This window comes from Camponotus vicinus, unplaced genomic scaffold (genome assembly GCF_025532165.1).
Source record: "Camponotus vicinus isolate PSW18456_S1 unplaced genomic scaffold, iyCamVici1.0 SCAF_14, whole genome shotgun sequence".
NCBI lineage: Eukaryota > Metazoa > Arthropoda > Insecta > Hymenoptera > Formicidae > Camponotus > Camponotus vicinus.
Window position 1 is genome coordinate 8,521,690 of NW_028141950.1, and position 25,556 is coordinate 8,547,245.

At 33.5% G+C, this 25,556-nt stretch overlaps 2 protein-coding genes and 1 pseudogene across 3 annotated transcripts; 1 reads left to right on the forward strand and 2 right to left on the reverse strand.

Annotated features, from left to right (window-relative positions):
* LOC145965737 (proto-oncogene tyrosine-protein kinase ROS-like) overlaps positions 1–17,978 on the reverse strand; it is a 111,166-nt pseudogene extending 93,188 nt beyond the window's left edge.
* LOC145965462 (insulin-like growth factor 1 receptor) lies at positions 160–5,781 on the forward strand. 2 transcript variants are annotated; one of them, XM_083089021.1, is made up of 5 exons: positions 160–1,117; positions 3,050–3,127; positions 3,311–3,522; positions 3,783–4,256; positions 5,377–5,781. In XM_083089021.1, exons 1-5 carry the CDS (start codon positions 580–582, stop codon positions 5,722–5,724), a joined length of 1,650 nt encoding a protein of 549 aa, XP_082945147.1. In that variant the 5' UTR covers positions 160–579; the 3' UTR covers positions 5,725–5,781. The 2 variants fall into 2 exon arrangements, with proteins under 2 accessions (XP_082945147.1, XP_082945148.1); XM_083089022.1 differs by having other exon boundaries at positions 3,095–3,127.
* LOC145965580 (uncharacterized) lies at positions 10,661–14,238 on the reverse strand. Its single transcript, XM_083089251.1, has 3 exons — positions 11,882–14,238; positions 11,626–11,732; positions 10,661–11,411 (listed from the first exon to the last, which is right to left on the reverse strand). The coding sequence occupies exons 1-3, from the start codon at positions 13,629–13,631 to the stop codon at positions 10,686–10,688; spliced, it is 2,583 nt and encodes an 860-aa protein (XP_082945377.1). The 5' UTR covers positions 13,632–14,238; the 3' UTR covers positions 10,661–10,685.
* Positions 17,979–25,556: the final 7,578 nt, after the last annotated feature.

Genomic DNA, 25,556 nt, shown 5'->3' on the forward strand with positions numbered 1-25,556 from the left:
GTCTCCATATATCTATCCATATACTAAATATATCTACGTTTTGAAAAAGAAATATGCAAGTTTCAAGAGCGTCTCAAATGCAGCCGAATATGTTGAAAAGATAATAATGAGCTCAGATAAAAATTTTAATGAAATTTACGCTTTTGATAAATCTTTACAACCATATCCTCCAATGAAATGCCTGACACCTGACGAAAAGTTTATAATTTTGAAAATGTGAATGCAACGGCAAACAGCATCGTTGTGAATCTTCCGGAACCGGTTGTAAAGAGTGGATGCAAAAAATATAATTTACCAACTACTATATATACTATCTCCGTAAGCTGTTTAGACAACAATCCCAACAAGTCTGAGAAATTCAATGTACTGACGGCCGAGCGATATTACGAGATTCAGAACTTAACACCATTTACAGAGTACAAGTTGAAGTTTACTTTAAGCAATTTTTACTTTGATCAATTATCAATAAATCCATTCGATTCGAATGTGATACCAATAAAAACTAATTCGGGCAAGCTTAATGCACCAGAAAACATAAGTGTTCTAGCTTTGACGCCTACTATAGCAGTAGTTCATTGGATGTCACTCAAGAAGGTGAACTGCGTAGCCTACGAAGTGCATTGGAACTCACGTACATTAGTGAAACGCAACCGACAAATGAACAAACAATATATCAATAAGCCGAAACGTATGGCAGACGGCAGACTTTTCACAAAGATTAACTTGTCGCTACCAGTACAAGATTACTCGATATACGTGCGTGTGTTTCCAATTAATTTGCCCCCTTTCTACAACGAGAGTTTAAACAAGATCGTTTACAAATACTCAGAACCAAACAATATTACTTTGAACGGGGTTAACATAAATAGCATGGACATTTCATGGAACCCAAACATTAATCTGACGATCCCTCCTACACTAGAGTACAAAGATATTGCAGCAGAAAAGTGGCTAACAATGGATTATAATAAAATGAATTATAACAAAGAAATAATATACCATATCGGAAATTTAAATTCGGGAACTTTATACATGTTTCGCTTAATATTGAGATATCCCGAATATGAGGAAAATTTGACATGGCCGGCTGATGAAAGATTTATTTTTTCAACACCTGGTAAGCAAATGAAGATACTCATACAGTACAATAAGATTGCATGGATATATTGCAGAATAATTTCATTGAAACATTGCTATATTGCAAATCGATTGTGAAACTCTACTGAGTTATTGTTATAAGATTGTGATGAAGTTAAGATGTCCGCCTTTCGCAATGAAATATTTTAGCAATATTACAGTGTAATATATTGGAAAGTATGCAATGTTATTGCAACCATTTAATAATATTACGTATAAAATATTTTTGTTCTCGATAGATGAATATCTTGGAAACATTTAATTAAATTAAAATTTTGATATAAATAGGAGCTTCCAATGTCTAAGATAATCATATCTAAGATAATATATTGCAAAATTATATTTAAACATAATCATATAACATAAAATGTTATATTTTTATACAAAATTACTTTAAACTCTTATTTACGAATCACTTTTTATTTTAAATGTTCTACTTACTCTTATAATGGGTAATACTTTACACACACACGCACACACACGCACACACACGCGCGCACGCACACACACACACACACACACACAAATAATATATATATATATACACACATATATATATATATACAGGGTGAGCCATTTTAATTAACGCACGCAATTATTTCGGAAACAAAGCATTTTAGAGAAAAATGTTTCAGACAAAAGTTTTATGGTTTCGAGGGGGCCATAAGATGGTATTATTGGTTTGACCTTGAAGAGTTATTTGAAGGTCACATGAAGGTCACCTTCAATTTCTTAAATGGAACCTACTATTTGTCATTGCATATTCTTGTAGCTTATCTCGATAGCTTTCCAAAACACTATAATTAAGTACTTTTTTGTTAAGTACTTTTTGAGTTATGAGGCTTGAAATAATTTCTTAATTTTACATAAACCGTAAAATATCTTGTAAAATATTCATTTTTCGATTATCTTACCTTAATACTTTTATGTACAAAATAATGAGAGGAATCAATTGGTGTAAAGAAAACACATAGTTGTTTTTAAGAAAAAATATGGAATTGTTAATTGCAAATTACATATTTTTTCTTCAAAACAACTATGTGTTTTTTTTACACCAGTTGATTCCTCTCATTATTTTGTACGTAAAAATATTAAGGTAAAATAATCGAAAAATGAATATTTTACAAGATATTTTACGGTTTATGTAAAATTAAGAAATGATTTCAAGCCTCATAACTCAAAAAGTACTTAACGAAAACGTACTTAATTATAGTGTTTTGGAAAGCTATCGAGATAAGCTACAAGAATATGCAATGACAAATAGTAGGTTCCATTTAAGAAATTGAAGGTGACCTTCATGTGACCTTCAAATAACTCTTCAAGGTCAAACCAATGATACCATCTTATGGCCCCCTCGGAACCAAACAACTTTTGTCTGAAACATTTTTCTCTAAAATGCTTTGTTTCCGAAATAATTGCGTGCGTTAATTAAAATGGGTCACCCTGTATATATATTAGTTATAGAATTAATTATGCATTACTAATTATATTTTTTATTTATTTAAAAATTTAAAAAATCCGTTATAATTATATTTATTTACATGTGAAAAATACATAAAAATACATAAAATACATAAAAATGCATAGAAAAATATAATGATAGATATAGTAGTATCTATTCCTAATATAATAAAAGATATATTATCTTTGAAGATTAATATCGTATTCGTACATGAAGTGAAAATATATTTGTAATATTGCAACATTGCTGCAAAGTAGTTGTAACATTCTGTGCTGCATAGATATTATGTGCTAATTTTTTTAGATATGAATAGGCTTAAAATTTAAAAAAATTAAATTTTGTATTAAAGTTATAATAAATAAAAATAAATTTTTAAACACACACACGAAGATATTAAAATTATATTTTTGCGTAATATAGGTGTTATTTAGAATATTCCTGAAATTACAGATACAAAATATTATCTACCATTGATGTTAAGTTTTATCGTTATAGTTACTATAAGCTGCGTCTGCTACTTTTATTATTGTAAGTATATTTGATTTAAGTATCGACTTGAATTGTAGATTATACATATATATCTGATATAATATCTAGAGACTTACTGAAAATAGTAATTTACTTACATAAAACTAAACGAATAAATTTACTAAAAAGCAATAGATTTTATAATACATATTATTACATAATTAACTCAAAATTTTATAACAGTGCATCGCAGAGGTAATAATGAACAACTTTTGTCTTCAACAATGATCGATGTAGAATTGGCGATTCTACATGAAGTACCTTACCGAAACATACAATTCAATAGGATTTACAATCCTAAGTTACATTGTAATCCGGATGAATGTGCGATAACTATAATCGCACGTAAACAAATTAAATTTACAAAACGTCTTGGTAGCGGTGCATTCGGAATGGTAAAAATTAATTTTTTCAAGCAATGTTTCAAATTTATTTCTGGATCAACAAAACAGATATGTATTTTCTAAAGATATAAATTACATAAATTTTTATAATAGATTATAAGTAATATAAAATTTAGATGAGACAACAAACACCTTATTATACATTTTTGTTGAATTATTTAATATAAAGTAAAATATAATATTACTTGACATTAAACTATATACATTTTCTAATGAAGTACGCATGTAAATTTGTGTGAAATATTTCGCAGGTGTTTCAAGGATATGTGAAGAACTTAGAAAGATCGGGCACAGAGATATCCGTTGCAATAAAAACGCTTCGGAAAGATGCTTCTCCCCATGAGAAAAAGAATTTGTTAAAGGAAGCCAAGCTTATGAGTCATTTTCGACACAAACATATATTAAGATTGTTGGCCGTTTGTTTAGATGGGGATTCTCCTTTACTAGTGATGGAATTGATGGAAACTGGTGATCTGTTAAAATATTTGAGAGATTGTCGAAATTTGCAAGCGTCAGATTCGCCTGCTTTGCGTTTGCAGGATTTGCTCGCCATGTGCGAAGATGTTGCGCGAGGTTGTTGCTACTTGGAAGAGAAGCGTTTCGTACATAGAGATCTAGCGTGTCGCAATTGTTTAGTATCTTCGAGAAATCGCGAGAATCGTGTCATCAAAATTGGAGATTTTGGATTATCTAGAGATATTTACAAAACTTATTATTATCGCGTGGTAAATATAATTATGAAAAAAATTTAATGACTAAAAAATGAATTCTTTCGAAAATACTTTCCATTTTTTTATCATAATAGTATCCTGCATTGTTTCTTTAAGTAATATATTAGGTGTATAACTAAGTTCCCGCCGTTTTTTTACTTGAAAAATACATTTATTTTAATAAGAAAATGAACTAATATATTAATCAAAATGTAATCCTTTGTTTTCTATGACTTTTCCCATCTTTTTTGCAAAAGTTGGATTCCGCGACGATAGAACGACTTGTTTTTTTAAGCAATCCATTGATTGTTCGATGATGCATTTTTGAACTTCTTCGTAATTAGAGAAATGTGTATCGGCGAGCACGTATTGCATTAATAGGAAAAGGTGATAATCCGATGAGGCCAAGTCTGGAGAATAGGCGGGTGCGGGAGAACTTGGCATTCGAGCTCCAATAGTGTGTCTTTTACGATTCTTGCAACATGAAGTCGCGCGTTGTCATGCAAAAGAATCACTTTACGTCAATTACTGGCCTTTTTCGCATCAATTCACCATTCAATCTGTACAATTGTTGTTGGTAGCGGTCAGCCGTGACTGTTTCAGAAATCAATCGATGAGCTTCAGCTGCAATTTTATTTAAATCAAAGCAGTGAAGAAGTATATGTCGAAAAAACAACTCATCACGTTTCATTTTAAATCGATTCAAAAAATATCTCTTTCACAAAAAATGAATCTTTGCGCACTCAATTTTATTGACAAATGACTAACTTCACTACATTTGCAGCTGGAGACATTTAAGGCCATGGCACACAAAAAAACGTAAGCAGTGAAACGTAGTCAGTAAGCAAATCGACCAATCACGATTGAGCAGTAAGGCAGCCATATTAAAACGTAAGAAAACGTAAGAATTCCGATTGGTTGATTTCTTTACTGACTACGTTTCATTGCTTACGTTTTTTTGTGTGCCATGGCCTTTAATTATGAGCGGCGGGAACTTAGTTATACACCTAATAGAATATAAATAGTTTTCATTTATATATAGCAAGAGATAAATGAATGTTTTTTATTTTGCACATATTCTAAAAATGAACAAATTGAATCAGAAAATTAAATTTTTATTTAAATCATGTTATAGAAAGGAAAAGGTTTGCTTCCTATTCGCTGGATGGCACCCGAATCTTTGATGATTGGAATATTTACTTCTCAAAGCGATGTTTGGTCATTTGGAGTATTAATGTGGGAAATTACATCGTTGGGTGAACAACCTTATATTGCCAAGACTGATGAAAGAGTGATAACTTATGTACTTGCTGGAGGCAGGTTGCCGATGACTCTTAACTGTCCGTCACCATTGTACCAGTTGATGCTACGTTGCTGGAGTGCAGCGGATGCTAGACCAAATTTCAAATTTTGTCTGAAAAATATTATAGCATTAAGAGAGAACATAGAAGATGCCTTACTGAGTCCAGTCGATACTATTTAGCCGATATAATTAAATTAATGTTTATCTTATTTTCCAAACGATTCAATAAATCTTAATGTAGAAAAAATATTTCGAGAATATTTCTAAATTGATTCTGTTATTTTTAGGTTTAATCTTAATATTAGATATATCAATGAAGATAAAAGAAATTTTTTAATCTTACCTTCCATAAAATTTTGATTATTAAAAAATATCACATCCGTTTTCATAATTGTAAACAATGTAATATAATGATATATCTAATTTGTATTTTTGAGTAATCTAAGCGAAATCTAATAATTGCATTTATATATATATGTATAAACAATATTTTTTTCAACATGGAAATATAATTAATTTTCGACATTATATATAATTACAAACCGCTTGTAAAATTTATGAGTGAAAGACGAAACGCGAATAATATCCTAATTAGTTGTGAATATATAAATATAATAATATAATTATTTTTGAATTTATAACAGTTATCATGTATGAATTTCGACATCATTCGGGATAAGTATATACATATATTTTATCTTTATATTTAATGACTTACTTTATATTTAAATTATATTGATGATTACAAAAGTATGCAGTTGTAAAAACGAACTATACTTATTGCTCTATCTCCACTAGCTATATTTAATAAAGCTAATAATGTATAATATTTACACACAATTACGGTCTATCATTTCGAAAGATTACCAAATACTGACAACGTTTTATAGATATGTATAATATTTTGCATTATAAAAAATATTAAATATGAGATTATATGTACATATACATATACATATAGATGTACATATACATATATATTATAGTATATTATATACAATGATGATATATTATATGTATACACTACCTTTATTGAATTTGTAATATTTCGATATTTATAATTGATATCTATATCTTCAATATCACTTCTTAAACATCGTGATAAGAAACTCATCAAGTTATTGACTTTCCAATTGTGAAGTATATTACAATGATTATTTATCAATTCACAGAAACGCGGAAGTTTGAATATCATCTTTTGTATTTGCTGAAAAATGATAGACACATAAACAAGATTTCAATTATAGAAAAGAAAATGAAAAGAACTTTACTTATTGCTTATAAAATATTGACTCATTGACTAACGTATTATTTACAAGAGTTATAATTGATCGTTATCTTCATCAATTTATTTCTTATTAAAATTAGTAAAAAAAGCTATTTATAAAAAATTGCTTACCGATATATCATATAATGGATCCATTGGATGCATAATGCAACAACTCCCATTGAACATGTGGAATTGTAGAATTAATCGTAATATAAGAGATTTTATATAATTTACCAAGTTTGATTCATGAAGATACAGGAATATATCAGATGATCTTTCTCTCTCCCGAAATTTTAATAAATTAATAATAAATTAATTAATAAATTAATCTCTTTAATGAAACACATGCCATTTTAATGATTTTATTATACAAATACTACAAAAACAAAATATGACGAAAAAAATTCTTCCTCTCCTTCTCTTCTCGATATCTTTATTAAAATTTTCTACGGATAAATTTCTATCTTCATCTTTTTACTTAGAGGATTTTTTTAGTACCTTTTTTAATTTGGAATATAAGTTCTTAGCATGGTTAATTTGTTGTTAGTTCTCTTAAACACGTGCACAAAATTCACAAAGATATTTTGATACTCTCCAGTTGTTACGATTGTAGAATAATTATTATTTTCTCGCATGAGGGCTTAATTTGAAAATGTAACTTTGATTAAATACGATTAAATATTGTATACGAATTGTATAATTGTTATTAATAAATTATTGTAATCTTTTATTTAATATTTTTATTGTATGATTCTTCTTTATATGATTTTTATTCTATGATTCTTCTTTATATTTGATATTTAATGTCAAACGAAATATATAAACATGACTTTTCAAAAGTATTAATACACTCGTTTATCTCAAATATTACGTCATACAAAATTAAAATAATTTTTTAGCAATGAGGTTTAAACGCAATGACGTTGGTAAATGTAATATACGTTTACATATTATTGTCACGACGAAATATGATTTTATATATATAATGTATTTATCGAAAATATCTAATAAATCGACAACACTAAATAATAAATATAAATACGCTATATAAATATTTTAAATAACTATAAGAAATTAGGCTCTGTGTATTAAAACATAAACTTAAATTTAAACAGGCCATAAGAGCTAAACGCGGATGATAGTGCGTAAGTTCAACGAGAAAATAAGTTTTTCGTTGAAACTTATTTGTGTGCACAGGGCACAAATTTTCTTGGTACGATACCAAGCAAATTTAAATAATTCTCAATTCGAGAATTTATTTAATTATTATCCCTCTTTCCCCCCTGTAATGTTGTAGGCGAGAAAAATATCGGGCCGAAAGTCGCTGAATCGGGAATCGAACCCGAGTCTTTCGCTTGCCGGGCGACTGCTCTTACCACTGATAAATATTTTGTTTCACACATAATGTATACAGTAATTGATATTTTCCAACTAAATAATGATAGCTTGAACCTTGATAGCTTGAAAGTATATTTTTATAAAAAAAAATTATTTTTCTCATTTATTTTAATAGATAAAGATTATGTCATTTATTTTATTGAATTGTTCTTAAAATTGTTCGGAAGCTCTTGAATTATATTTAAAATTACAATATTTAGGATATTATCTAGGACCAAAAGAATCACGAAGGACTGGATGGTCCATCATTGACTGGATTGAATTATAGATCATCGAATAAATTTTATTGTACTAATGCATGACTTATCGCGATGATATATACATGTGATGTAAAGCGCTCGAGGTGATTTATTGACGGGATGAAAAAGAGTGATAGTACAGAGAGAAATATACATCTATTGCACAAATAAGGTGAGACTCTCACTTAATTACGATTACGAGAGTAAACTAATTACGTTCGTTGTGTATCGAATAAACGTTAAGAATCGAATTACTTGCACATTTTATTGCAATCTTCATTCGACGAGTAGGATAAAATGGTATATAGTGTGGCACGTTAAAGAAAGAAAAGAGTAATTCAGATTTGGCTAGCAAAATAATAAATACAGCCGAGAGCGAGAAGCAAAAATTCTCCATTTCTCCCCAATTGCACACTATTTATCTTATCAATATAAGATTCTTTATGTTATATAGAGCAACTTTGATGTAACAAAATATAAATAAAATATATATATACGTACATGTCTAAGCCACAAAAGTTTATTTGTATTTGTATTAAAATATTATGCATCATTTGTATTTGTATTAAAATATTATGCATGTGTTCAATCCCCTAAGAAAGCGAATAAAATAATTTCGATATAAAGTATTTACTATACATATAAGAAAACACATAATTGTTTCGAAAAAAAAAATGTAATTTGCAATTAACAATTACATTTTTTTTTTTCGAAACAATTATGTGTTTTTTTTACACCAATTGATTCCTCTCATTATTTTGTACATAAAAGTATTAAGGTAAGATAATCGAAAAATGAATATTTTACAAGATATTTTACGGTTTATGTAAAATTAAGAAATTATTTCAAGCTTCATAACTCGGAAAGTACTTAATGAAAACTAACTTAATTATAGTGTTTTGGAAAGCTCTCGAGATGAGCTAGAAGAATATATAATAAAAAATGGGGGATTCCATTTGAAAAAAACAACTTGACCTTGAAACAACCCTCAAGGTCGCTGTCAAGGTCAAAGTCAAGGTTACTATGAGATGCTCCGTTGGATATCCTACAACTTTTGTATTTGAAGTTTTCCTCCATAACCCTTAGTTTCCAAAATTTTCGGGGGTATCCAGACTTTTTCTTAACCCTGTATATATGTTTGCCTAATTTCAAGTATTTCCTAATATAATCTTAGAACATTATGTGAGATGTTGAGGAGTGAAAAAAATTTCAGATGTATCATATGAATTAATATAAATTATAAGTATATAAATTAAGTGTTTAATCAAATACATGGCAAGTAATTACATGTGATAATGATTGCTTCGAAGAAATGCACTTAAAGTATATGCCTAAAATATAATTCATTAAATACAAAGCGTACCAAGATGCGTAAAGGCTAATCAAGACAAGAGATTTGCAAGCTTTTTGTACAATTGATATATTAATCCGTATTTTATTAACCTTTTCTTCAGTTTTTTTACATATATATATACTTTTGTGGCTGAGCATATAGAAAATCTCACAGGTATTTATATCGAAGAAATATATTTTAGTCATCTTGAAGAAGACTGAGTGGATCCCTAGATCTTCTCGGCCGTTTTCTTCAGATCCCTAGTGACCGATTTCTTCACGGCCGGTTTTGAATTCGACGCGATTGTTGTCGTATTCGTCTTCGAGTCTATCGACACAGACGGTTGCTTGCCGAAGATACAATCATCGTCGTCGTCGTTCTCATCATCCGACGCAAACAGGGACTTGATTTGGGAACAACTTTCCTCGTGGCGATAAGATCGATATCGTCGTCATCGTTGTCAATCTTCCCGCCAGCAAGAAAGGTATTGCTTGCTACGTCACGCCGAAGATATCCTTCAAGTTCGAATTCTTGGCTTGGGAATCGGGCTCGTGTTTGGACTCTGGAAACGACTTGCTATCCGATTTCTGCGACTGGCCGGACGATTCGACGAACAGACTGGAATCTTCGTCGTCGTCATCGTCGAAAATGTTGTTCCTCTTTCGTCCAACTTGAACAGAATTCGACTTTTGACTGTCCTGCTTCGTTTTGCTGAATGTCTCGCAGCGGTTTCTTCACCGTTTTCTTCATCGTCCGCGAATAGACCCAAGACCTTTTTCTTCGGCTCACTCAACTTCTTTGCCGAACCACTAGACAACAGACTATCATCCGATTCGGAAAACAGCAGTCCTTTGTTTTTCTCTGGCGATGTGGCGTCTTTGTGACGAATGCAAACAACTGACTAGGATCCTTTAGCGGATCGTGGCTCCGCAGTGTCACGCAGAGGATCGCTCGGCTCTTCGTTAGACTTTCCAGTCATCCCATTTCGCTCTTCGTTGACTAAACGCTTATCGTCCTTCTTCTTGGCGTCCTTCAAAGTATCCGAAGTGTCCTTAGTATCGACACCTGATCGCGTTAATTCAGAAGAATCTTGTTTAAAACTTTTGTTATTCGCTGCACTATCGATATCGATATCGTCCATCTTTCTGATCACAGTATCGATTAGAGGTTTGACAACAATGGGTGTTCTGTCGGACTGCCCATCGCCAATCGGTGAAAGTATCGGTGCCCTACCGAACAATGTATCCTCTCTTTGCGGATCCTCCGGCAAATCTGGCGGTACGTCGAACAGATCTTCTTCGTCGGTCGATGGCGACAATAGAGTGTTCTTGTTCACACTCATCGACCTCTCCTTGCTGATGCTACCCAACTCGGACTTGTCGTCCGTGGACGAAGGATCGACTGTCGAGCGTTGAACATTATTGGCAGTCAAACGATCAGCGCAGCTGATGGACGGAGCGGAAGAAAAATCTTTGGTGGACGAAAAGGTGTTAGTGTGGCCTTCGTCCAAAGAATTATCGTTGTCTGCGCTGTCAACCGTATCGAAATCAATGCCGCTGTGTCGCAGTGCGGACTTTCGGGCATGTCGGCTCTGAGGACGGCGTTTTGCTTGAATTCTTACTCGGCTCTAAAAAAAAATAAAAATACGAATTATTCATAATATCTCATAATAAATAGATGTCTTAATTAGTGTTAAAGATGTGTTAGAACATAATATACTTTAAAATTTTGTTAAACATTAAAAGCTACTCATCTCCTTTTATTTTAAAAAACTTTCGTAAAATATTATGCACCATTTAATAAAATATAAAAATTTGTTTATGTTTCAATTTAATAAATACCTTGGATGCGGTAGTAGACAATATTTCTACTAGATCGTCGAAATTTATAGCAACTTCCACGTTACTAGTAGTAGAGATTGAATAAGAAAATTCTTTGTAGATGCTACCTTCTGTAAAAATAATTTCTCAAATTATTTCAAAATTCAATCTTTTAATTAATTTAATAAATATTCAAAATACAAAATATATTAAAATTACAAGTAGAAATCTTGAATGATAATCTTTCTCTCCGCGGGAGGGTGACGTCTCGGCGTACAGGAAATCGGCTCATCGTCCTTTACGACTATAACTGTTTCGACGCTGGTATCTTTGGTTTTATTTGGTATGTAATCATCGACTAACCTCTCAATTTTTCGTCTTTCAGCCTCGTTGACGTTCTCTCCGATATCCAGTTCCGCTTTTCCGATATAATTAATAGCAGCTATAGGCGGATCGGAGTCCGGTTTAGATTTCAGTATCTGCACACCGCTTCGATTGACGATCAGTTCCGCTTGTTCCAGCAAATCATTGCCCAGCATGATCGGGAATTTCATCACATCATTGGAGACCACATAGAAGTCGGTTTCGAAATCGTCCTTGTCGATTATAAGACGAGTAGTAAAGTACCCTCTCGGCAAAATGCAGCTTCGATCAAAGCCTAACAATCTCACGTCGGTCTTTTTGAGATTCGGCTCCCCGATGCTCTGGTGAACATCTTCTCGCAGCAGATTTAAATGTAATCCCGTATCGACTAACGCTTCGAAATCTTTATTCTCCATGGAGACAGCTATTCGCATCCGACTTAATTGCGTTGTCACGTTATTCACGGTGGCGTTCGTGGAGGCTGAATCTTTCTCCACGCCTTTCGTCTTTCCACATTCGGAAGCAATGTGACCGAACTTGTTGCATTTAAAGCATTTCCGGCCTTTGGTTTTATTCCTGCAATCAGCTGATTTATGATTAGGTTTGCCACAATTATAGCACTTACCTTTATCCTTGGATCTATTCTGAGCGTCTTTGTCGGGTAATTTTTTTCTTTCCTTGTCCTTCGCCGTCTTGCTAATTATTTTTCCACGCATCTTTTCAAAATGACGTAACTTGACTTTGAATTCTTTGATCGTTTCTGCGCCATATAATATCGTCTTATCGCTGCCATCGTCATCTATCCCGTCGATAATATATTCCATAAGCGAATCGTCGGCGATATTTCCTCTACTCGCAATTTCCTTCATTATGAGGAAATATTGCTGCATGGTTTCCTCTTTCTGGCGTCTTCTTTTGGCCAGTTGGCGGTGAATATCCGCATCTGTAATTCTAACATCGAATTCCTCTATTAATGCTGTCTTCAATTTCTTCCACGTAGTAATATCCGTCTCGCTTTGTACATATAGTTTAGCTATGCCCGTTAGAGATTTCTTTCCAAAGATGAGTTTTTGCATTTCATTCCACTTAAAAAGCGTCGCTGTCTCTTCAAATTCGTCGATCCACCTGCGAACAGATAATCCTGTACTGCCTTCAAATGGCCGGACAGTGTTTTCGATGTCACGAAAATGAAATGAAAATTGGCTTTCGGTCTTCCTCATTGCAGGCTGTCTTTCAGGGTTACCATCCTGTCCGCTGTTTCCGGTCTCACTATCGTCGTCGTCATCTCCGAATTCGTCATCGCCATCGCTTACTTCCTCCTCGTCATCTTCCTCTTTTCGAGCGGCTTCCTTGATTATTCTCAAATCGCGTAATCCATCCATTATCCTAGTAATAAGATCTGCCTTCGTTCCTGTATAATCAAGACATAGCAAAGTGCACACAGTTACCAGATCATTATCTTGAAAGTTCTCTAGCTCTAATATTTTGTTTCTATAATCGTCTGTATCGGCTTCGAACGCAAAACCTTGAAACTGCCTTAGTCGTTTGCGATTTTGCCGATCTCCTTCTCGACCATAGACCATGCGATGCAAAACTCTTACGGCCTTGACAGGAGCTTTCGTAATGTTCTGCTCTACTCTGTCGATACTTCCAAGTGTTGCCATTTTCGGTCTAATATTAGGCTTACCGACAGAAGCGAGTTTTACTTATGATATGGCTGATAACCTTTACCGACCTTCTTCCTTACCGATACATCGGTCAATCGTTGCTCGCGTTTTGTACCACAGCGATACCAATATGGCGGCTATTCCTTACCTCCACATCAATAATATGGCGACTAATCCTCACTCACCGCTTTCGTATTTCTCTTTGACTTCCACGCTATGCGTCGAGCGTCCTAATGCACGTCAGCTCTGCACGTACCCTGTCGTCGTTCTCGTCTTTGTTTAATACACGTCGGCCTTGCCCGTGTCCTATCGTCGTTCTCGTCTTTGTTTAATACGCGTCGGCCTTGTCCGCGTCCTATCGTCGTTCTCGTCTTCTCTCCCAGTTCGATTCAGTTATTCGTCTTTTTGCAGCAGCCACGCTCACGTCACTATGTGCCGCTCGTCGTTTCTCTTCCGAGGTCTACGTCTGGTCCGTCGTTTTCGCCACGCGAGGCCTTTTGCCAACTTTCCGCCGTACCCTCTGTTTTTTCGAAGTCGCCCTCTATCCCACTTCTGACACCAAATTATATGGGATCGGGTAATCTAGGAACTCTTTCTTAGTTAATAAATGACCGTGTATTTAACGAAAATACGTATGGTTAAAGCAAACTCGGATTATATCCCGCGACATGTCTTCTTTCGTGCTCTTAGACGTTCTCCCCACACTGGCGCGCGCTCTTCTTCCTTCTTTTTTTGTTCCTCCTCGCTGCGGGCGCCCTCGGAAGGACCCGCGGCATCCGAACCAACCTCCCACATTAATTCATTTAACACATTAAAATTTTTCAGTACTCAGTATAATATTCTAAGATTATATTGAGAAAAACTCTTGAAATTAGATAAGCATATGTGTACAATAACGGCAAATACTTTATATCTTCGAATTATTTTATTCGCTTTAATGGGTGAAACGCACCATGCATAATATTTTAATACACTAAATAAACTTTTGTGGCTTGTATTATGCACGTAAATATATATTTTTATTTATTTTGTCATATCAAAGTTATTCTATATAACATGAAAAACATATTGATAAGATAAATAGTGTGCATAAATTGGTGAGAAATGAAAATTGCTTTTCGCTCTCGACTGTATTTATTATTTTTCTAGCTAGATCTGAATTATTTTTTTTTTATGTGCCACACTGTAGGTCATCTTATCTTATTCGACGATGAAGATTCCAATAAAATGTTCAAGTATTTTAGTCCTTAACATTTATTCGATATACAATGAATATAATCAGTTTACATTCGTATCATAATTAGGAAGAGTTTCACCTTATTCGCGCAATAGATGTATTATATATTTTTCTTATCATCTTCATTTTTCATCCCGTGAATAAATTCGTTTCGCGCGCGCTTGTGGTTTGTTTACATCGCATGCATATATCGTACCGAGATAAATCATACGTTGATACAATAAAATTTATTCGATGATCTTTCGTATAATTCAATGATGAACAATCTAGTCCTTTGTGATCCTTTTAATCCTAAATAATACTGATCCTAAATCTTGTATACAATTCGAAAACCTCCATGATATAAATTTTGTAAGAACAATTTAATAAAATAAATAATATAAATTTTATCTATTAAAATTAATAAGAGAAGCAAATTTTTTGCATAAAAGTATGCTTTGGAGCTCAAGGTATAATAATTAATTGGAAAATATCAATCACTCTATGCATTATGTGCGAAACAGAATATTTATATAGCATATTTATATTTATTATAATCGATTTATTAGAGGTGTTTTCGATAAATACATTATACAATATATACAGGGTGTTATGGAGATTTTAGCCCATACGAAGTAAGGAGGTAGAATGGCTCAAATTAAGAAGGAAGAACTTGTACTGCTTTGTGATATTCGCAATAATTAACGAAAAATTAAACAAAGAATATCGGCCAATCTGCGTGAGTAGAAGCGCGCGGCGACGAGAGTCGTCCCACTGTAATCCTATACTAGACGCGCGGCGAAGCGATGGGCGGATCGCTCTCCGAGACATGATGGTGGCGTGCGATATATCGCAATACCGCGCTGAAAAATGACCCGTCCTTTTAGTGGCGAGAAAATGATGCGCTATCATTTCCACACCACCTTGCGGTAGATAGCATGGTGCGCTTTTTTTATAGTGGTTTCCCCCATAAGCCTATTCCACTCTCAATTTAAATATTTGTGAAAATTGTTCAAAATTTTACTGTACGCTGAATGTATCGTAAATGTAAAAAATTGATGATGACAGTACCTTCACAAAAATTGATCCGTGGTTGAAAATCCCTCGATAAAATGTGTTGCATACGTTGGTAATGATACGGACGTAATCCATTACACGTAAAGCGTGGTGTACTGCGTATCGCGAAAAACCAAATTCGTGTGCCACATGACGCACGCTAGTTCCAGGATTTTCATAAAATGCTTCCAGAATCCTTTCTTCATCTCGTACACGAAGACGCACTGCTGGACCGGTTATCCCGATATTATGCACGACACCCAGTTTCACATAATTATTGCACAACACGTAATATTGTATGTCCACTTAATTTTCGTGCACGCCCGGGAAATCATTCCACGTAAATTGCGGCCGCGATAAGTATTTTCTCCCGCTAGCCAGTATGCCACAATCATATCCGTATATTCCTGCAGAGTACATTTCATTTTCACTGTTAATTTACTACGCGAACACATGATTTTTACTAAAACTGTCTCAGCTCTCGCAGGCTGTTGCCAGAGTGCATACGCCAGCAGCATGCAACTACAGCTGAGCGGACATGTGAGTGTAATCATAATGCGCAGGCGCCGAGCTCACACGTACGCTTACACTCGCATGTCCGCTCAGCTGTAGTTGCGTGCTGCTGGCGTATGCACTCTGGCAACAGCCTGCGAGAGCTCAGACGGTTTTAGTAAAAATCTTATGTTCGCGTAGTAAATTAATAGTGAAAATGAAGTGTATTCTGCAGGAATATACGGCTAGCGGGAGAAAATACTTATCGCGCGGCCGTAATTTACGTGGAATGATTTTCCGGGCGTGCACGAGAGCCAAGTGAACGTACAGTTTTACGAGTTGTGCAATAATTATGTGAAACTGAGTATCGTGCATAATATCGGGATAACCGGTCCAGCAGTGCGTCTTCGTGTACGAAATGAAGAAAGGATTCTGGAAGCATTTTATGAAAATCCTGGAACTAGCGTGCGTCATGTGGCACACGAATTTGATTTTTCGCGATACGCAGTACATCACGCTTTACGTGTAATGGATTACGTCCGTATCATTACCAACGTGTGCAACACATTTTATCGAGGGATTTTCAACCACGGATCAATTTTTGTGAAGGTACTGTCATCATCAATTTTTTACATTTACGATACATTCAGCGTACAGTAAAATTTTGAACAATTTTCACAAATATTTAAATTGAGAGTGGAATAGGCCTATGGGGGAAACCACTATAAAAAAAGCGCACCATGCTATCTACCGCAAGGTGGTGTGGAAATGATAGCGCATCATTTTCTCGCCACTAAAAGGACGGGTCATTTTTCAGCGCGGTATTGCGATATATCGCACGCCACCATCATGTCTCGGAGAGCGATCCGCCTATCGCTTCGCCGCGCGCCTAGTATAGGATTACAGTGGGACGACTCTCGTCGCCGCGCGCTTCTACTCACGCAGATTGGCCGATATTCTTTATTTAATTTTTCGTTAATTATTGCGAATATCACAAAACAGTACAAGTCCTTCCTTCTTCATTTGAGCCAATCTACCTCCTTACTTCGTATGGGCTAAAATCTCTATGACACCCTGTATATATATATATATATATATATATATATATATATATATATATATATATATATATATATATATATAGAAAGAGAGAGAGAGAGACAAAATAATACAGTCAAATTTTAAAATACCGTTTTAATTAAATTTAATATATTATATAACATCTTTTTTTTTTGTAAACAAAATTTCGAAACTTTATCTATTTTTTACAACATCGTACATACTTTTTTCTTTCGTATTGAATTGTTTTGTTTTATCTTATCTTATTATAGGTAGAATATATAATTTATTATCATTCATTTTTAGTTACACTACTGCAATAACATTCAATTGTTTCTCAATCAAGCGAAAAATATCTCTTACCTGCGTGAAATTTAAATCCGAACACATGGAAACACTTTCTTCCTGGAGGCTGTTTGAAGGGGTATAATCCTTCGGTATAAAAGTGATAGTTTCTTTGTGTGTGTCAGTACTAAACCGTTCAATAAAACACATAAAATTGTTCCAAACATAATTCGCATTTTTAGTAAATATTTGCACTCAATCGGTTTCCGTTGAATCCTCAATTAGCTTTTTCTCACTCTACTAATTCTGATGTGTTAATCGAATTGATATTAATTCATATATATACATATATTTTCGATAAATTTCTTAAAACTCAGTTTTAAAAAGTCGCAAGTTATTATCTTCTAATATTATGCTTTTAGATTTCTCTTTATGGTCGCGATCACAATATATACCTTAAGATTAAATTAGGGAATTCTTAGTAAATAAATAATTTCTATTTTTTTTAGGAGAACAAATGACAATGCAAAGTGATACAAAATGATCATTTGATTGTATAGCGAACAGAGGAATATAATTATTATCAGCTTTCCTTTTTCATTAATATTATTGTAGAAAAACGTTGATAAAAGATAACCACAATCAAATTACAAACTATCAAAGAAGTTATAGAATTATAGATCTTGTAACATTTTCAGCCATATTCAAGCACACGCAGCGTGTAATCGAATTCACTTAAATATTTATTATATCTTGGGTTTTATTAAATATGTAATTATGACAATTCATTCGTACGATTGTGTTACTACGTATGCTTTTAAAAATCCACTATTTGTACACAATTTTTTGTGATATTCATATGATGCAGTTTGAATCAAACGATAAGTAACGCGGTAGTGTGTTTGGCTAGCGATCACAATACTAACTGACTTCGAATGTTCAATCTGATCATATGTTGCCATGACGTCTTATTAGCTGCATTCCGTTTATAATTTATTTTTCTTCACGGAGATACTCGCGTTATTTCAAAAAGAATTAAAATCTTTAAAAACTGTTTGACAATAAAGTTATATATGTATAAAACAAAAATATGTTTCTATGTATAAGTTCTATGTATAAATAAAAATAATTATATGTATATATAATTGTTTAATGAATTTTATTAAACTTTTTATATTAATTTATTTCTGAGTATCTTCTCTTTGACATAAGAGGCACGTTTACTATGTAAAAAGATATTCTGATTATAAGAAAAGTAATAATGGATTTAAAAAAGTGATTTATACGTTTTCTGTGACATTCATATAATGCAATTTGAATCAATACTTAGCGTTTTTAGTATAAATCTATTAGTTCTAGTATAAATAAATACAAATTTCCCCAATAGCAAATAAATAACTAAAATAAATAAAATAATTGTACGAGTTATTATTATCGTTATTTGCATCGAATAACCTTATAATATAATAGCGTATATAATATAACTTTACTTAATATTAACTTAACATAATATACTTAATATAATATATAATATTATATAAAATAAAAAACTTATATAATATTAATTCCTTTATTATTTTAATTATACTATTGTAATTTTATATACGACAATTTTTATATGCGCCAGTGTGCATTAGTGCATCCAGTCAAATTCTCTCTTTCTCCCGCTATAAATTAATTACTTTTTCTAAAAAAGTGATGAACACTTTAATTACGTGAAATATAATTGAAAATAATTTTGTAATGCTCCGGTCTCCTTTTGTGACTTATTCAGTCCATTCATATATTAAATGATATACAACATTTTTATTTTCAAAAATATTTTTATATTATTAAAGAAACATTCTGCTAAGAATAATTAAGAATAATTCTGTGTGTTAAGAATAACTAAGAATAATTAAACAAGTATTTATATAATGGTCTCTTTTTAAATTCATGTATAATAATAGACGTATTTTCAAATATTTCATAAATTTATAAAAATTTATTCCCTCCATAGCAATGATATATTTATGTACAAAGATTTATATGTACAGTTTGAAATAGGAGAAAGCTCCAAAACATAATATAAAAAGCTTGAAAAGAAAATTACAATTGTGTGTTAACATTTATAAATTTACAAAATAGTTAATATTACATTAAAAAGTGTGCAGATCTTATATAATATATAAAATACAAAAATACACATGTTGAATATCTAATAAGTATCGTAGGAAAACAAACATTCAAGTATTAGTACATGCATATCCATGTATAATTTTTTCTTCATTAACTAACAATAAGTTATTTATATCAGTTAGATAATATATATAACAATAATATTTATTGGATTCAATATATCATCTCTTCTACGTCACTTCTTAGAACTATAATATTTTCGAGATAAAATTTGAAGTTTGATTTAATTTCCGCTGCATTGCAACAAGACAGCATTGATATCAAATGGACAGTTAACCTTTAATTATCAATTGTCAATAGATGACGTAACACAACGTTTTATGACACGTGGCTGTCGTCAATAAATAACTTAAGATATGCTATGATGCCCGAGGTAGCACATATTCGTTTTATATACGTTTCTTACACGTATCCAATATTTTTTAATCGTAAAACATTAATATGAAACGTTTCTATAAAAACGTTTTTAAAACCATAGTTAAGGAAACATATTTTTCACGTTTCTAATATAGACAAAATAAAAACTAATTTCTATTAATCAAATTATATATACATATATACATACATATACATATACATACATATATATAAACATATAGGGGAGACCGGGGACAAATGTAACATTTCTTGTATTATAGGTCACTAATTAATTATCGTTAGAGATATAAAAAAAAGATTATATGTTAAAAAACTCCATTTATTGCTCTATTATTATACCTATGTTTCAATCTCAAATGATAGATATTTAAAGAGCTACTATAGCTTTTCGCAAGTTCGTTGTTTCTTGCAAGATATTACTTTTATCCTGGGGGCTTGGGACGAAAGTAACATAATCTGGGGATAAAAGTACCAGTTCTTATTTTCGGGAAAATAACTTAAATATGACTTTTTTCAATTTAAGGCAGCTTTTATTATAATCTTTTATTAAGCAAGATAACTTTTATTATAAATTTTTTTTTGTATTATATTATATTAAAATAAAAAATAAAATAAATATTTATTTTTATCATCTTTGAAAAACTTAAAAGAAATAATCTTCGTTAAGCAAAATAATTATAAGTTATAATATATCATAAAATAATTATACTTAATATCACACCAGTTTTGTACTTTTTTAAGTCTAAATAATAGTTTAATTCTAAATAATAATATAAAAATTGTATGATAACTACTTATATAAAAGAGATTGGTATCTATACCGAATCAAAATTATGGCATACGTAATAAGAATCGCCTTTGGTACAGTTATTATGGGACCAGTCCTTATACTTTAAGCATTGAAACGTGTTACTTTCGTCCACAGAGTGTCGTGTTACTTTTGTCCTCAAACACATTTTTTAGAATAAAAGCATTATAACCTAAATATGATGCAAGACTTAGCCATCAACCAAATCAACTATAAAAACTTATGAATATATTTTAGAAGAATACACCGGCAAATAATTACGTCAATATATACACTTTAATTCGGCATAGATACAAAAAAACTAAAACAAGAACTACTTAGGTGAATAATGCAAATACATTAATTTCACTACTGCATGTGCAACAGGCGCGATCGTTCTACAACAATTAACTGAAAAGGAAGAGAATTGGGGCGTACGCGTTTGATTATATAGTACAAATTATTCAACATATTGTGTAGTTTATTACGAGGCTTGTTACTTTCATGACGTTGTTACTTTTGTCCCCGGTCTCCCCTATTTAGAAAGTTATATTTCAAATTAGAAAGGTACTACTACTGTAGGATATTTTGGTGTAAGGATGTAAAATGGAATAGAATACTTTTTAGGGCAAATGACTGAGATATTTATTTGTTGGATTACAAGATTAATACGAACAAAGAGATACGCTCGTTTAACGTACGTCTTCGCGTTCTCGCAACGACACAGAGACTACTCGCATCGCGGACCGGAAAATGCTCGGGTAACCCATTTGTTTGTACCTAACCCAAGCGCCCGGGCGGTCCATCTGCTTATTTTCAGAAAAATACCCAAGCACTTGGGCAGCCCTACGGACTCACTCTCCTTCACTCGGCCGTCCTGCTCATACATTCGTCCCGAATGTCTCCGTCATCACTGTCTTCACTTTCCGATGAATTAGTGTTGACCCATAGCTTTATATTGTCGGCCGATGTTGACGTTCGTTGGGGACCTTCTCGATCGCCGACTCTCTGTACCACAAATCGTTGATTACGTAGAACTCGAATGATCTCGTAAGGGCCAAGATATTTGTGAGCGACTTTTAATCTCGGACCTTGTTGAGTGCGTTTGATGGCGACCAAATCTCCTTCACGATAACTTGAAGCCTGTCGCCTTTTCTTGTTATAAGTGTGTTTATTCTCACGCTGGATTTTTGCTATATTCTCGCTCGCTTGGGCTCGCAGTTCGTCACGCTTGTCTTGGAATTACTCAACCCATTCCTTTTCGAGCCACTCTTTGATATTTGGAAAATCTTTAACCCGTGGACGTATTCCCAAAAGAAATTTGAACGGCGACATGCCGATGCTTCGATGTATAGTTGCGTTTAGACATTGCTGAGCAGCATCCAAATATTTATACCACTCATCAGATTTTGGTGCAGCTAATTTTGTCAATAATGGTATGAGCGTCCGGTTGAGGCGCTCAACTTGTCCGTTAGCTCTGGGAACTCCCGCGTTATTAAAGAATGCTCTATATTTTCGTCACGATAATACTCTCTAAATTCATTCGACGTGAACGCTGTACCTTTGTCGGAAATAATCCGTCGTGAATTGCAGAAAATTGCAGCTTGTTTTTTAAGGCGTACAATAACTTCAGCTGTGCCTGTAGATCTGATAGCATACAGCCATGTGAATTTTGAAAAAGCGTCAATCACAGCAAATATACACTACTCAAAAGAATCTAGGGAACACTTTTCATACCCTAAAAATTGGGCTATTTTCAAACCGCTGAAACTCGTCGAAAAATCATCGTAGAAAAAAAATTAAAAAAGCATTTTGAAACATGAAGTTTCAACTTTAACGCGCTATCGGTGGTTTTTTAAAAATCTTTTATCTTCCTTATTCTGCACTTTAAAAAGGAACACACTGTTTAGTTCCTTAAAATTATGTATTTTTAACACGCTGCAACTTGATGAAAGAAATTTTTTTCGAGAAATTCAACTCAAACTCTATAAATTACAACATTTTCTCTGTAAAATGCTTTTTCAAAAATCTTTCTACGATTTTTTTTGACCGAGTAATGCGATTTTGAAAATAAACCAGTATTTTTTAGATATGATATCGATACTCGGTGAAAAATCATCGTAGATGAAAAATAAAAAAAGCATTTTGAAGCTTGAAACTTCAACTTTAACGCGCTATCGTTAGATTTTTAAAATTTTTTATCTTCTTTTTTCTGCGCTTTAGAAAAGAACATTGTGTTTTTCCTTAAAATTACGTTTTTTTGACACTCTGCAGTTCGATAAAAAAATTTTTCTCAAAAAATTCAATTCAAGATCCATAAACTACAACATTTTACCTACAAAACGCTTTTTTAAAAACTTTCCTACGATTTTTTTTGACCGAGCTACATAACTTCGAAACCAATATGTAAAATGATGTATACCGCCGGCATTAGCGTTATCCAATGTGCACCACGTGGAGGTTGCCGATCGGATTTTGCACATCATGTGTAGTGTGTGTGTGTGTGTGTGTGTGTGTGTGTGTGTGTGTGTGTGTGTGTGTGTGTGTGTTACATAGCAGAGATAAGGACCCCGCAGTTCGTCACTTCTGCAGTATTTAATGACTCCAAACACTCTCTGCTCTCTGTGTGCCAGCACGCGTGCGCGCGTGAGTGCATACATATGTGTTTAATAGCGTGTGTTACCTCCTCTCTAATCAATTACCGCTTGCAGACGCTCTCGCATGTTTATGCATCTTCGTATTAGTTCTTGCGGAATTTGGTGCCAAATTTGCCTAAGTGTTTCTTCTAATTCTTCAAAGTTGTGCGGCTGTTCCTCGCGATGTCTTAATCGTCGTCCCATCTCATCCCACATATGCTCAATCGGATTTAAGTCCGGACTATTAGGGGGATGGTCGAGCAATGTGATGTGTCGTTCAAAAAAACGTCAAGTTACGTTCGCCGTATGAGGACGAGCGTTGTCTTGCATAAAAATAAAATTTCTATGTAGTCGACGCAGAGGCAAAACGTGAGGTCGAAGAACATTATTCACATAACGTGTACATGTCATTGCAGGAGGTGGCAGTATCACTAAGTCAGTTCTTCCTCTCATTGAAATCGCACCCCATACCATCACGGAACCACCGTTATAAGCACGCACTGGCATAACGCAACGCCGATCATAACGTTCATTTCGTCGACGCCAAGTACGTATGCGAGCATCATTGCCATAAAGACAAAAACGCGATTCGTCGGAAAAGTACACGTTTCTCCATTGTCTTGCGCTCCAATTGACGTGATCGAGCGCAAATTGTAAACGAGTCTGGCGATGCACGGATGTAAGTCTTGGCACTTGTGCACGAGAACGCGAACGAAGACCGGCTTCTCTCAAACGATTACGAATCGTTTGTTCACTTATGTGATGCAAATGATTCACGTTGTTGCGAACTTCTCTTGCGGTAATTGTCCGTATTTGCGAAACGTAGCGAACAATTTCTCGATCTTGTCGAACAGTAGTTATTCGATGACGACCATTACCTTGACGTCTCGCATAATGTCCGGTTTCTTGATATCGTAACCAAGCTCTACTCACTACGGACACGGATACATTAATACTTTGCGCTACATAACGCATGTGAAAGCCTTCTTCAAGAAGTGCGATTATCCGTGCAACTTCTGTTGCCGCCAAATGTCTACGCGACATTTTGAAAATTTCGTGTCGCTTATTACACTGCGAGAATCGCGTCTGTATTGAATGTTTGTAGTATGTGTAGTACGCGTAATGTTTATGTACTAATGTATTAAAAAATGTTTGTTTCTTAAAAATGTTTGTTTATTAAAAAATGTTTGTTTTTTAAAACATTTTTTAATACATTAGTACATAAACATTACGCGTACTACACATACTACAAACATTCAATACAGACGCGATTCTCTCAGTGTAATAAGCGACACGAAATTTTCAAAATGTCGCGTAGACATTTGGCGGCAACAGAAGTTGCACGGATAATCGCACTTCTTGAAGAAGGCTTTCACATGCGTTATGTAGCGCAAAGTATTAATGTATCCGTGTCCGTAGTGAGTAGAGCTTGGTTACGATATCAAGAAACCGGACATTATGCGAGACGTCAAGGTAATGGTCGTCATCGAATAACTACTGTTCGACAAGATCGAGAAATTGTTCGCTACGTTTCGCAAATACGGACAATTACCGCAAGAGAAGTTCGCAACAACGTGAATCATTTGCATCACATAAGTGAACAAACGATTCGTAATCGTTTGAGAGAAGCCGGTCTTCGTTCGCGTTCTCGTGCACAAGTGCCAAGACTTACATCCGTGCATCGCCAGACTCGTTTACAATTTGCGCTCGATCACGTCAATTGGAGCGCAAGACAATGGAGAAACGTGTACTTTTCCGACGAATCGCGTTTTTGTCTTTATGGCAATGATGCTCGCATACGTACTTGGCGTCGACGAAATGAACGTTATGATCGG